Source organism: Dermochelys coriacea, chromosome 4 (assembly GCF_009764565.3).
Source record: "Dermochelys coriacea isolate rDerCor1 chromosome 4, rDerCor1.pri.v4, whole genome shotgun sequence".
Classification (NCBI taxonomy): domain Eukaryota; kingdom Metazoa; phylum Chordata; order Testudines; family Dermochelyidae; genus Dermochelys; species Dermochelys coriacea.
In genome coordinates this window covers 100,476,197-100,490,488 of record NC_050071.1, presented here as the reverse complement: position 1 = coordinate 100,490,488, position 14,292 = coordinate 100,476,197, and the positions used below count along the sequence as shown (strand labels likewise).

The following is a 14,292-nucleotide window of genomic DNA, read 5'->3' as shown; positions in this document are numbered from 1 at the left end:
TTCCATCAGCAAAATTACTTTTGTATTGTTCTGATTAAGGATGCCAAGTATCTGTTCCGCTTGTACATGGCACTAAAGCAATACAGAGAAGCTGCCCGAACTGCCATAATAATTGCCAGAGAGGAGCAGTCTGCAGGTAGGTCACTCAATACTCTTAATTTATTCTGTTTTTACTGATGTGACAACAGGATTTCATTTTCCATCCCAGCAATATTTTAGATACTACTGCTTGTAGGAGTGTGCTCAAAAAGAAGGGTATATATGAATTTTAGAAAGACCTCCTTCTCGTGTGCACTAACGATTTTCTCTTATATCCAGTCTTTATTTGGAAGTGTGAAGTTGCCATTGAGAGTTTAAAGCACTCTTATAGGTGTGTATACACTGCAATTAAAAGCCCGGGGCTGGCCCATGCTACCTGACTTGGGCTAAGGGGCTGTTTAAATGCAGTGTAGACATTCTGGCTTGGGCTGCAGCCAGACCCTCGCACTTCACAAGATCCTAGTGCCTGGGCTCTAACCTGAGCCAAAATGTTTACACCACAATTAAAAAGCCCCTTAGCACAAGCTTGAATCAGCTGGCGTGGGCCAGCTGTGGGTTTTTAACTGCAGTATAGATGTAACCGTAGTTACAGTGGTAAGTTGAGCCCTTTGGAAAGTGAGACTGGAAACTCAGGGAGAGAGTCTCTTAGTTTCTTTTATTCCATTCCCAATAGATTTATTAGTAGATACTACCCAGAACTTCACTTTTCCCCATAATGGAGGCTGTTCCTTAATTGCAGTTGCTGGTAGCCAGGGCTTCTAATTTAGGGACTGATCCTGAACTCCTTAGCTACATCAAACACTGATTTTAGTAGGAGTTTCACCTGTAATGATTGCTTTTAAAAGAACAGACTTCCAAAGGGTTTTTTTTGAGCAACTTGTTTTTTCTAAATGGTTGGTTAGATTTTAGATAGAGTGGAGAAAAAAATAAAATGAATGAGGAAGGGGTTTGGGAAGCAAAATAGTGCATCTCCTCCATTGGCTGCTCCCTGCTCTAGTCCAGGCAATGGTCCTAGAATAACTTTCTATTTTCTTTTAATTTAAAATAAGTCAAGGGAAATGTTTTTAAAAGAAAAACAGCAGCCTCAGGGATAAGGAGGACAATCAAGTTAACAGCTACCTGTCTACTGCTCTGCAATGGGCTGGAAAATCTCAAACCCATGGCACTGAGTGTCAAAGGTCTGCTATGCTACAGCAGTGAAAAACAGTTTTGTGCTCATGATGTAAGCATGGAACGTAAAGACTCAAGGGTTTTATTATTCATTGCCTAAATTCCTTAAACCTGAACATACAGCAGTTATCCTGAAATAATAAAATGTGGTGCCTCTACTTTTAAGATTTAATTGATCTGAAGTGAAATCTTTTTCCACCTGTTTACTTTAGCAAAGTACTATACAGACATATACTAGAAGGATATTAAATTAAAACTTCAAATAACACACTGTATTCGATATTTAACTAATTATAGAAATAAGGTGTGAAATAATCATTGTCCAGAGACAAAGGAAATCCATCCTAGGATGCCCTAAAACTACTCTTTTGTACTTTATTGGAAAAGTAATGGATGTTCCAACTTCCGTTTTTAAAATAGGGGACAGCAGCATATCAAATCATGATCTACATGTGCTTTGAGCTGTTCCACATATGTCCTACTTTTTGAGTTTCTTCCCATGCCACACTAGTATTGCCTAGGATAGTGTAGCAGGCATCTAGGTGCTTGTGATTTTTCTAGACAAATTGACTTGCAAATTTTCTGCTCTTAGATTACAGCAAAAAGCCTACACTTGAGTTTCGTTATATCCCCTGTGTAAGAGCATTGTTGTGAAAAATTACATTTACTGTTAACTTTTTTCTTTTAAAGGAAACTACCGAAATGCACATGATGTTCTTTTCAGTATGTATTCAGAACTCAAAACACAGAAAATTAAAATTCCTTCTGAGATGGCTACAAATCTTATGATTCTACACAGCTATATTTTAGTAAAGGTAATGCAGATTCAGAATTAGTGTTTTAATGAAGCAAATTCTATGCAATACTTCTATAAATTGTATAGATGGCTGCTCTATGTAGATTAATTATGCTGGCATGTTTGTTGTTAGTACATACAGATGGAAGTTGGTAAATGCACTAGTTACAAGAATATTCCATTTCCATTCAGTGAGCTCACTGCCTGTCAGTCATTTTATACCATTGAATAGCACAGTCCCAAAAGTTTCAGTTTACTCAGGATAGCCCTGGGTTTCTGTTACACGTCTCGGGTCATTGGCTTTATCCTATGCAACTGGGATCAAATAAAAATCTGGTTGTAGTTTTACAATTACTAGAGATAACTGGGGCTGCTAAAGCCTGCCTCTCTCTTTCCTTAGATTTCATTGCTTTGCCTGTGGCTTTCCATTTCCTCACCCAGGCAAGGAGATGGTAGGCTCAAAAACAGTCGGTCAGTAGGAGCACTTTTAGCTGGCTTAAGGACAGATCATAAGAAAATGGAGGCACCAAAGGAGTCATCCCCTGGGAAAGACCTCAGGTTGGGGCAGAGAGATGCCCTACACATACGCTATAAAAATGCCAGAGGATAAAGACCAGACCTGAAGAGCTGTGTAGCTCAAAAGCTTGTCTTTTTCATCAACAGAAATTGGTCCATATATACCTCACCCACCCTGTTTTACAGAGGATAAAGAGGGCTTAACAGCATCCCCAGAACACACAATCTCACCCTCCAATGGCCCAAAGAAAATAAGTGGTGAGACAGACATATAGGTGTCAGAGCCTCGTAGAGGTTTCCATACATAAATGTTTGTGGTCCTCCCCTTACTGGTTCTGTATCTATTTTGGCAGTATCAAGGTGGAGGTTTTCAGGCAGTTACGTTACAAAGCATCAGATGTATCCCACTACAATAAATGGGCAGAGAACTTGAGTTTGTAGACTGTGTATGAGAGGAGACTATATTTATCTTTGATTTTAATAGAATTGCATCAGTGCACCACCAGCAGAAAGTTTGGCCCAGCATCTTTTAGAATGGTTTGATGCCTTAATCTTATCAGACAACCTTTAAATCCACAAGTGGTTTGCTGATAACTTGGAGATTTGTCCATGGAAAAGTCTTACGGACAGCTACAGGCTATAAACTGTTGTTAATAAAATCTAAAATTAATAAAAGCTTAGAGAGGTAAAGCCCAAAGGAGAAAAAGTTATTAAAGTTATGATAGTAAAGATTAGCAGTAAACTGTGCTGCAATACCAAGTATAGCGTAGAGAAAGCCCTGCAAATCTGTGGATATCCATGGACCATTTTTGCGGATAATGGATCGGATGCAGATAGAACCACACAGGACTCTACTCACCTGAGGCGCCTGGCCCCTGGCGTCTGACTCTTGTAGCCCAGGGCACAGCACACTTGGGGCCAGCAGTCAGTGGCTGGGGCTAGGCGGCACCCACTCGCCACACTGCTTCCTGCCCAGAAGCTTGGGCCCCTCAGGCAGTGCCAGCATCCCCACCATGGCCCTGACATGGGGATTGGAGCAGGCGGGACCCTGGTGCCCCACCCCACTGTGATGCAACATGCACTACTGCACTCGCACTGTGCCATCACTCATGAGCCCCTGGGAGCAGCACGCAATGCAACACCCCTCTGCGCTGTCTCTTCCCTGCAAGACACACACCCCTCCCCCTGCTAGCCATTTTGAGACAGCTTGCTGCTGCAGATACAGGTAAAAAGTGGCTAGCAGATCCCAGGCTGATCCTGGCAGATGCACATTTTTGTATCCGCGCGAGGCTCTAAGTATAGAGTAGCCAAAGCTTTTACTACTTTCAGATCCTCCAAATGCTGTAGCTGTAATCTGTAGTGTAAATATACCCACTTGTTTTATTTCAGACTCATGTTAAACGTGGAGACCACATGAAGGGTGCACGCATGCTTATTCGTGTAGCCAACAACATCAGCAAGTTCCCCTCACGTAAGTGTTGTCCATACACAAAAAAGCATAAGATAACTATCCAGTGCATCAGACAGATACTTTCCTCTTGGGCTACTGTTGTCCGTATCTTTGAACAAGTGTAGGTATGTAGTAAAAATTAAACCTGGCCTGCCATGGAAAACTTGCTTTGCTACAGGCATGTAGGTATGAAGGCCTTATAGTGATGAGGGCAACACTGCTAGCTAAGTGTGTGTCCTCAACCATAATAACTGCTAAATGGTTGCAGTATTAAGTTGCATGAACCATAGTCTCAAGATCATATGTAATTGGTGGGACAACTCTGGGACCTTGCCACAAAACTCATCTGTCTTCTTTCAAACAAGAGAGTACTGCAAGGCCAGGGAGTCTTACCATTATGGGCAATCCTTGCTTGGGACAAAGTACAATGCAAGTTCAAGATGCTAATGCTTGGCTTGCTGTTATATAGTGGTTACCTCTAAAATTTCAGTTTTTGCTTTGGTAATTAGACATTACTGCTGTATGCCTTATACTCTGTCTAGGGAATACTGTTACCTACTTACCAAAGGTAGAATTTCTTTGAGAAATGGCTACATGCAGAATCCTCTCACATATGACACTAGTAGTGACAGTACATATGTCTACACCACATGTTCACTTTTCATCTGCCTACACATAGGATGCTCTGCATGACCAGCAAGGCCAGCTCCACTAACTCCTGCACTCTTGAACACATAGTGACAGAAATTATACTCGATTATTCAATCCCAAGTTCCCAGCCAGTGATGTCTCTACCTAAGTTATCAGTCCAGAGACACGGTGAATGTTTTGCTATGAATAGAGCTAAAGCAAGAGGTGAACCATGACCATATTTGGGAAAGGTGGGGGTAATCTACCGATTCCCATGGTCATATGTTCAGTCTCAGAAATGCACCATAGTAAGACGAAACCCAATGACTGGGATACATTAACAGGAATGTCCTATGTAAGACACATGAGGTAATTGTTCTGCTCCATTCAGCAATAGTGAGACCTCAGATGTATTACTGTGTCCAGTTTTGAGCACCATGTTTTGAGAGATGGGAACTGATTGCTCCTCAGGACTCTCTCCACAACAACAAGAGGTTTAGAAAACGTGGCCTGTGAGGAAAGGTTGAAAGAATTGGGCATGTTTATTCTAGAGAAGACAAGATTGAGGGGAGAACGTGTCTTCAAATAGGTAGAAGGTTGTTTATAAAAAGTATGGGAAAACAACTGGTCGTATGTCCACCCAGGGTGGGACAAGAAGCAATCGGCTTACTTGACAGCAAGGAAGATTTAAGTTAGATATTAAGAAATCCTTTATAATTATAAGGATAATTAAGCACTGGAACAGGTTCCCTAAAGAGGTTGTGGAATCCTTGTCTCTGGAAGTTTAAGAACAAGTTAAACGACGTGATGTAGCTGTACTTAATCCTGGCTCAGCACAAGGGGATGGACTAGGTGACATTTTGAGATCCCTTCAAACCCTGCATATCGATGTGGAAATACAAGTACCAAAAATCTGTGTAGCTCTGTACCCTGACTAAAGAATTTCTTCAAAAGCCTCTCAACCCTGTTTGCTAAGGTTTTTAGCATTGCTAGTGGTAGATGAATGTTTGCCATTGTTTCATTGCAGACATTGTCCCAATCCTGACGTCAACAGTGATTGAGTGTCATAGAGCAGGATTGAAAAACTCAGCTTTCAGTTTTGCTGCTATGTTGATGAGACCTGAGTACCGCAATAAAATAGATCTTAAATACAAAAAGAAGATTGAAGCAATGGTCAGGTGAGCCAGTTTAAAAGTTTAAAAGGCAAACTCTCCAATTCCTTCTCCCTCCCCTGTTTAGACCACAAATTCTTAGAGGCAGAGACCTTTTTTCCTAGTACAAGAATACTGTATAGATAATAGTGATGGTGTGTTTATCCTACATGTCTAAAGCTCCTTGCCTGCTTTTTAGGTGCCACTGTAAAAATCTCCCAGCCAGCATGCCAAATGGCTCTGCTATACTCATAACACCCTATTGGAGACTTGTGGGAGGAGTTTTGACTGCTCTGATCAATACACTTGATAGCTCCTGTTTTTAGCAGGATAAAATAATCAGGGTACAAAATCTGATCCTTGCCAAAATTTATGAAGTATTTTAATGAAAATGTCTAATTATTCTCAAAGCTCTTTATGCTGAGACATTGGAAAGTGCTATGAAAGAGAATCAAAGCCTTTTATCTATAAAGTTCCATAACAGAGTATATCTAGACAGGTTTCAGAGTAGCAGCCCTGTTAGTCTGTATTCTCAAAAAGAACAGGAGGGCTTGTGGCACCTTAGAGACTAACATTTATTTGAGCATAAGCTTTCGTGAGCTACAGCTCACTTCATCGGATGCATCCTTATGCTCCTTAAGCTTATGCTCAAATAAATTTGTTAGTCTCTAAGGTGCCACAAGTACTCCTTTTCTTTTAGAGTATATCTAGAAATCACTTAGGAAAACTAATTTTAAGTGTCTCTCACTACCTTCATATTAGTTCTAATGTAAACATATTATAGTAGAGTCTGGATCAGGATCCCTCACCACCATGCATGCTTGCTGAAAAAGAGCCTATGGACTGCAACTCCATGGAGCAGAAACTATAGTCCAACTATTACAATTCCGAAGCTTAAATTCTAATATTTAACACCTAAATATCATGGTGAGTGGTGCCTAACAAAGAGTAAGATTAGCTATTACATAATATATATACACCATTTGTTACTGGGATATTTGAGAGATTAAGAATTCAAAACGGTGATCAACATTGCTTAATGGCAAATAAATGCTTCAAATTAAGGGTCCACTTACAATGTTAGACAGCGTAAGGAAAATATGTGCAGTATCTAAGGGAAAACTGGTGAAGAGGGAAGGTGACAAAATATTTAACTGGAAACTGTATGTTACTCAAAAATTAATGTTTTGCTCTTTACAGAAATAAGGTGTGGTCTTTTGTGAAGGAGTTCTTGTACTTGATTCATATCCATATCTTATTTCTAGACGACCAGACACATCTGAGGCAGAAGAGCCAACTACACCATGCCCATTCTGTGAATTCCTGCTCCCAGAGTGTGAACTCCTCTGCCCTGGATGTAAAAACAATCTCCCATATTGCATTGCAACTGTGAGTATTTTTAATTGAATGACAAATTCCCCTGCTCCCAGCACACATGCACAGTTTGCGAATGCTTCCTTTAGTATTTAGCACTGTGTACCAGGTCTGCCTCTTCCCCCTTCTTAAAATGTTTTGATGAGTAACAGTCTAGTCTAAATTTGTAACTGATTCAAACATGTTTGTCCAGTTAGTCTCTATCCTCATTGTTTAAATGAGAGCACAAAATAACTGACTCTTATATTGCTAAAATGTAATGAAACCAATTAATTTTTACAGTCAAATTATAAGGTGTATGGTAAGGGAAAGAAAGGAGTATGTTTTCAATTGTGCACAAGGTCAGAGTTCCAGAGAGGTAACATCTACATATTTATGGAACCTTTTTAAATTAAGAGAGTGTACACAAGAAGGAAGCAGTCTCACTCTAAGCAGACTATCACAAAAACTGCTGCTTCGCCTGCAACTTTGTGATCTCAGGTTGGATAAGGTGGTAGGCAAACAGATGGCCTCACAGCTCCGATGCCTTCTGTATGCATGATTAGCAAGTGAAATCTTGTACCCTAGAACAAACTCCAGTATATAAAAAAAAACAACCCCTAAATTTTTGGTAAATATCTGGGACTGCTGTCTCAAACTCTTAAAACTCAGTAATGGTCCCTTGCTGTACTTCTACCAAAAAGAGGGGAAGAAGAGAGAATTACAAATAGCAGAAAAAATGTTCTGAATAAGATGTAGAATTTCATAACTTCTTAAAATACACAGCACTATTCATACAGCAACAGATGCAAAAAAGTAATATCCAAATTATTATACTCTCATGTAATGATCACTTGAAAATAAATTACAGTAGCATTAAATTTAACCACACTGTAGGGTATTTGATACCATTGCAAGTTAGTGTCACTATTCCTCATGAAACTTTTTAGAGTTAAGATCTTTCGCTGCAGAGTCAGTATGCTGATTAAGATGCAAACACTTATAATCAGGTTTAATCATTGAAAACTTTCACCTGTAGGGTCGGCATATGGTAAATGATGATTGGACAGCCTGTCCAAATTGTGACTTCCCTGCCCTGCACTCAGAGTTTAAAAAGTAAGTTGGAATCTTTCCTGCTGAATAAGGATTTTTTTTTTTTTAAATAGCAAAGACCCTTTTCCACAGGAAGGAGAAGCATTAAGCCTCTCATTGTGAAGGCCTATCCCACACTTTCAGCATAGCACTACCTTAGCATGAACCCAGATGTGCGTGTCGAATGCATGCTACAAACAGCCTCTGATGCAGTGTTGTAACCATTGAAAGAAACTAGCAAGGGTGGAAATATGCTTCTGCAACTTCCCAACACTTTTCCTTCCCATCCCCCAAGAGGCTGTGCAGAAACACACCAATACTGGCCAGAGGAGCCCCAACTATTGATATGGTCCCCTTGAGATTCAGAGGACCAAAGCAGCTGTTCCCCTGCCCCCCCAACACTTACTCTGGAACCAGGCATTATGGAGAGTATGAATATACCTTGACCACAGCTATTCTGCCTTAAGCAAGGGAATAACTCCTGATTGGCAGTCACAGGGAAGTAAGAGCAGTTCCTCAGCTCAGTTAGTGCTTATTATTGACATTTGAACAAAACTACCTTGTCAGTAGAAAGCCATCCCTTTCAATATTCTCTTTATTCTATTAATGGACTCTCTTTAGATTTGCATATTTTACTTTCAAACCTGAGTAGCCATAAGACTGCATATTTGATTTCTCAAATGAGACCGGAACTTTAAATAGAATTACTAACATAGCCCATCTCCACAATACAGTATTGGACTAGACAGCCTTCCAAGAGCATTATGTGCTTTACTATAGCAGCCTCCAAGAAACCCCTTCTTTCCAAATTGTAAGTAATTACAACAGAAATTGAATTACAAACTGACCGGTCAACCCCACATCTGATTTGGAAGCACACAATCCAGCAGCAGCAGACCAAAAAAACAAAGGGAAAAGCAGCATTTTTCTTCTGTATAGTAAAGTTTCAAAGCTGTAATGAGTCAATGTTCAGTTGTTAATTTTTGAAAGAACAACCATAACGTTTTGTTCAGAGTTGCATACATTTAAGAGTTACAAACAACCTCCGTTTCAGACATGTTTGTTTGTAACTGAGGTTCTACGGTAGTTGACACCTTACAAGAGTCATTTTCCCTTCCCCACCTACAAAAATTGATAGGTTTTAAGGCCAGAAAGAATCATCTAGTTTGATCACCTGCTTAGCAGACCATTTTCCCCTCTAATTCCTGCATCAAGCCCAACACCATGTGTGTCAGGAATGTAATTTGACCTGAAATATTTCTTTTAAAATAGTATGTTGCAGAGTGAAAATATATGTCCAATGTGTTCAGAAAGAGTTAGCATTGTCCATCTTAAGAAGATGGCTGACTACACACCATATCTCAACCCAGAAATGGAACAGTGAATTTATTCAAGTAAGTGCTACTACCACTTCCAGAACAAACCCTATGAAGATACGCAAGAAATGAGCCAAGATACAGTGACTAGCTTGATGAACTGTAGGGAAAATGGATATTTATGCCATTACAAAACTTAGTATACTAATGTGCTCGTTTATATGGGAACTGCATGGTATTCCCTGCCCTCCAAAGTTTAGAGTAAGTCAAAGATGAATATGTGCAGCACCAAGCACATGATAGTGCCTACAGGCTGAAGCAGATTGGGAACCCATCAGTGTGATGAATAAGAATCAAAACTAAACTTGCACTGCCTTCTTGCTATCCTGTTTGACAACTTCAGGTAGCAAGTGTTGGCTTGAAATGCTCAGTCTTCAAAGAATGCAACCCAATTCTCACCACCTTCTGCCATTAATTCACTCCTTACCCTATTTTACAGTAAATACTGTACTGGTTAACATTTGGGATCCAGTATTTGACATCCCAATTCTATTTTCAGGTTCTAGAAAGTTTGAGAGAATGTTTAGCTGGAATCTACACATTGGTTTGTAGTTCAAGTGGACAAAGCGTAGCACTGTTCAGATACCAACTATTCTTACATGAGCGTTGTAATTAGTGTATTGTACCTATAGTCCTGTAGATTTACAGTGTGTATTAAGCACTTTTTAAAAGAAATTGTCACCATAAGTAGCAGACTAATATTTCACTTTTTAGTTGTAGTACATATCTTCAACTATTGTATTTAAACATCAATCCTGACTATGGAAGAGGTTGTTTTATAATAATGTTAGTTACATATGAGAAGATTGACCAGCAATTAATTTATTGTTAATGCATTGAAAAGTCAGTTTGGTACAGTTGCCTCTATTTTGAAGACTGAAAAACTGCTCCTCTTCATTTTCAGAATGATGGGATCCTTCTGGAGTGTTGGGGCATTAAGGAAGCTCCTTATCAGTTTGGTGGATATTTTTTCCAAACAATTTAATACTGGAACAGTTGTCAGTTGTTCTCCATTTTGGGATACAAAAATTAACAAAATATTTACAAATGTACTTACTGAAAGCAGAATAAATCCAATTTTACCCTTGCATTTAATTTTAATTGATAGTCGGTTCAGCTTCAGCAGCACAAATGGGAATAGTGCCAACTCTGTTTCAGCAGTCTCTGCTGCATCTGTCTATTTGTCACTTCATTTGAGAGGGTAGTAACAATAGAATTCCCTCTGAGGTGACTGCTTCCATGTGTTTTCATTTATAGGCAACTCATTACTGGAGGGGTCGATAGCTAGGAGATGTGGATAACTAATACAAATAGCTGAAGAAAGTAAACACCACAGAAATTTAGCAAAATAAAGAGGACATCGCCCTGATCTCAGAACCTTGGGGTATACCCATTTAAAGTTTTTCTGACTTGTTAGGATATTGTAAAGATTTCCATGTTGCCATTATAATTTAAACACCAATGTCTGTATTGCTTCAATTCCACAAGACTGCTTAGTTAGTTAAACTTGAGCTAGAAATTCAAAGGGGGCGGGGGGAAAGAGAGAGAGAGAGAGAGAGACTTTGGGTAAAAGCATATTGGGCTATCAGGCTTTGGGATTTTTTCCTATGCTTTGAATTTTTAGTTCCTGAACAGTGCAGTAAGGGCATTACAGAGCAGGAATGGGCAAACTTTTTGGGCTGAGGGCCACATCTGGGAATAGAAATTGTATGGAGGGCCATGAATGCTCACAAAATTGGGGTTGGGGAAGGGGAGAGGCTCGGCTGTAGGGTCTGAGTTATGCTCATCTCAAGCAGCTCCTGGAAGCAGTGGCATGTCCCTTCTCTGGCTCCTATGCATGGAACACCCTTGGAGCAGGGCTACGCCATGACAATCCAATGCCCCAGACCCCGCTCCCCAGCAGGAGCTTGTTGGCCGGCAATCCAGCCTGCGGGCCATAGTTTGCCCACCTCTGTGTAGAGCCTTAAACATCTCCTCCTCATTTTCATAATGAATACATGCAATTTTAATTCCATAGCACAAAAGCATCCAGAAGTGCTAATTCTCACTGAGTATTTTCCACTGCTGGCTTAAACGAGACATTAGAGCTTTTCCATGCCTCTCTACTTCAACAAAATGAGGGGGAGGATGGGAGTGGAAGGCAAAGCCCAAGGAAGAAATTCTAATACACACTGTAGCCCCAAAAGCTCAGGTCGATTGTTATTAAGGCCTGCTGCGGACAAATATGGTCTTCAACTTATGGAAAGGGGGAGGGGAGGGGAGGGAGAGAACCTGAATAAGCCAAAATATTTGTGAAACTAATTTTATTGCAATTTTATACATTGCTGCATTTTTATAATGTACAAAAGAAATATGCAATTTAAATTTTGGCAGTATTTACAAGATTTCACCACATAATAGCAGAGATTTAGTAAAAAGGTTCAAAGTCCTGTGAAGAAAACTATTAGTATAAATGGCAGGAAGCTAAACCCCTCTTTCAACATGTTTCTGCTGAAACTACAGGTGACCTTCCAGCAGCAGACTAAAGTCTGCAGTTTGTTAACATGCTGCAAAGCATAAAAAAAAAAAGATTGTAAACATTTACATTACCCCTGCATATTTGGATTGCAAAGCAGCCACACTACCTCTATAAGAGGAGCATTTTCAGCCCACTGGTTCTACCCTTCCAGCTGCAATAGAATCACTGCTTCACCTTACTGAAAGTGGGTATCTTTAGCAAGCAAAGCTGTGTCCAAAGCTAGAGTGGTTACCCAATGTAATCAGTCAGTACTGAACAGTTCAGTTTCTCATTTCTTTCCTTTCCCTTTTCCTTTTTTTGTTTCTTCTCTGTTTGCTGCTTTTGACAGCTTGGAAGACGACTTTGCCTTTTTTTGCTGGAAATAAAATGTTAAAATTTAAAATGCAGGTTTAGTGTGCCAAGCTAAATTGTGACAGAAAACAATAATCAGCATGGCAACATTCTCAATAAAGATATCCTAAACAGACACTATCAGTTACTTCCAATTTGTGTCCTGATCCTGAAGCAGTCAGTAATCTAAATAAAACCTCTGAAGTGAAACAGGTCCAGGGTCATACACTTCATTACATCTGTTGCCAAAGCTCACTGCACATACTAGGAGCTCCTTGCATCCCTCCATTCCTTCCCTAAAAAGTCCCTGTGTGCCACCCTTCCATCTCCTGCACACCAGGGGCTGTGTACCTCCCCCACCATTCTTCTCTGTCTGGGAGATAAGGCATTCAGGATGGCAACAACATTTTAAACTGTATTGGGACAATGAGCAACACAGATGTTTTGCCAACACCAGCAATTTCTTAGTTTTATAGACAATTAGAGCGATTGAAAGTGCTGGCTCTGGCAACCAGATGCAAAGAGCTCTGCAAGTTGCCCTTTTGCTTTTCCGATTTTCACCAAAACGGTCAAGGTCTGTCCTATCGATGCCGAAAGCATTCCCTGAAATTACGGAATTGATTGGATGAGATGTTCAATTGCATTACAAACAGAAAAGCGCCAAGCTGAATATTGGCTGAGTGAAGTGAGACTATAAACTGCTACTTGAACATTAGACAACAGTGCTCCAGCCAAAATTTCAAGCCTACCATCAGAAAATGCTACCCAATTTGCAACAAGATGAGATTTAGGAGAGTCAAAGTTAAATACCCGGCAAGTGTGCGTTCTAGCCCCTGGTGCAATGAGCCCTGGTAAGATGGTCCAACTTCTCACAGGAGACAGATGGGTTTCCTTGGTGTTACACTACTCTACTATTAGCTGAAAGTATTACCTTGATCATTGCATCACTTTCAATAGTATCTTGCTCATCCTCATCAGACTGCAATTCGTCAGCATTCAATTCTTCATTCATTTCTGAAGCCAACCCGGGCCCTGGCAGCCGTTTAGATGTTTTTACTGCATGCAGGGCATATGGTGTCAAATGTGCCTCTTTGTTATAGGTACGTGTAAAAGCTGCTTTGACCTGTTCAGGAGTGGGAGAGACACTATAGGCTAGTGTTGTAAAGACTCTACATTTTTTTGGCTAATCAAGCTATGATCTGGCCAAGGATTCCCCCAGAGAAGAGTATTTGTATGCCTAAGGCTTGCAGAGAAGCAGACAGCTATCAGGGAAAGGAATGTGGGGAGTACACAGGAGGATGCATCTAAGATGCATACTGAGGGCCTAATCTGTATTTCTTCTTTTAGATTCAGTCACTTGGCTACTGAATATTTGAAAGCATGGTTATAGATCAACTTTCAAAATTGTAACTCTGGGAGCAGAAATGGTAACCTGCTTCAGCCATCCATCTCCTGTCCCAATGCCACATCACAGTGGATGCTATTCTGTGTTTTATTCATAAGGCCAAAGAATTACCATATATTTATAGAAGGAGATAATAGCAGAACGTAACTAGTGAATTTTACCTTGGGGTCCAGTTTAGAAAAGGGACTAGGTTTGCCTCCCCAGCTGGATATTTCCATAATATTTTCAACATCTTCTCTCATCAAGCAATAGGAGTCCATGAATGTTACAGTATCCTTTACACCTTCTGATCCTAAGCTTGTCAAGGGTCTAACAAGTGCATCCCGCAAGTATGACAAATATTCCAGGTTTACGGCTCTCTTGCTGGTGTGGGTTCTTGCCGAATGAAGAGAGATTGCATTAAACAGGATTTTCCTGAGGCTCATTCCTAAAGGTCAGCTCCCAGTGCAAATCAAAATACACCCTC

At 40.2% G+C, this 14,292-nt stretch overlaps 2 protein-coding genes across 9 annotated transcripts in view; one reads left to right on the top strand and one right to left on the bottom strand.

The window, feature by feature from the left end:
- Nucleotides 1-12,557, top strand: part of WDR19 (WD repeat domain 19) — a 111,374-nt gene extending 98,817 nt beyond the window's left edge. For 3 of the 4 annotated variants that reach the window (XM_038401073.2, XM_038401078.2, XM_043513943.1), the window contains exons 30-37: nucleotides 40-136; nucleotides 1,900-2,024; nucleotides 3,911-3,992; nucleotides 5,629-5,779; nucleotides 7,018-7,141; nucleotides 8,145-8,221; nucleotides 9,470-9,591; nucleotides 10,478-12,557. In XM_038401073.2, the coding sequence (XP_038257001.1) occupies nucleotides 40-136; nucleotides 1,900-2,024; nucleotides 3,911-3,992; nucleotides 5,629-5,779; nucleotides 7,018-7,141; nucleotides 8,145-8,221; nucleotides 9,470-9,581 (768 nt within the window). In that variant the 3' untranslated portion in view covers nucleotides 9,582-9,591; nucleotides 10,478-12,557. The remainder of the gene's footprint in view (nucleotides 1-39; nucleotides 137-1,899; nucleotides 2,025-3,910; nucleotides 3,993-5,628; nucleotides 5,780-7,017; nucleotides 7,142-8,144; nucleotides 8,222-9,469; nucleotides 9,592-10,477) is intronic. The other variant, XM_038401074.2, reaches the window with a different exon arrangement.
- The window catches only part of RFC1 (replication factor C subunit 1), a 74,593-nt gene continuing 72,162 nt past the window's right edge, over nucleotides 11,862-14,292 (bottom strand). For all 5 annotated transcript variants that reach the window (XM_043513944.1, XM_043513947.1, XM_043513945.1 and 2 more), the window contains exons 23-25: nucleotides 13,988-14,201; nucleotides 13,353-13,544; nucleotides 11,862-12,446 (exon numbers count right to left, since the gene is read on the bottom strand). In XM_043513944.1, the coding sequence (XP_043369879.1) occupies nucleotides 12,360-12,446; nucleotides 13,353-13,544; nucleotides 13,988-14,201 (493 nt within the window). In that variant the 3' untranslated portion in view covers nucleotides 11,862-12,359. The remainder of the gene's footprint in view (nucleotides 12,447-13,352; nucleotides 13,545-13,987; nucleotides 14,202-14,292) is intronic.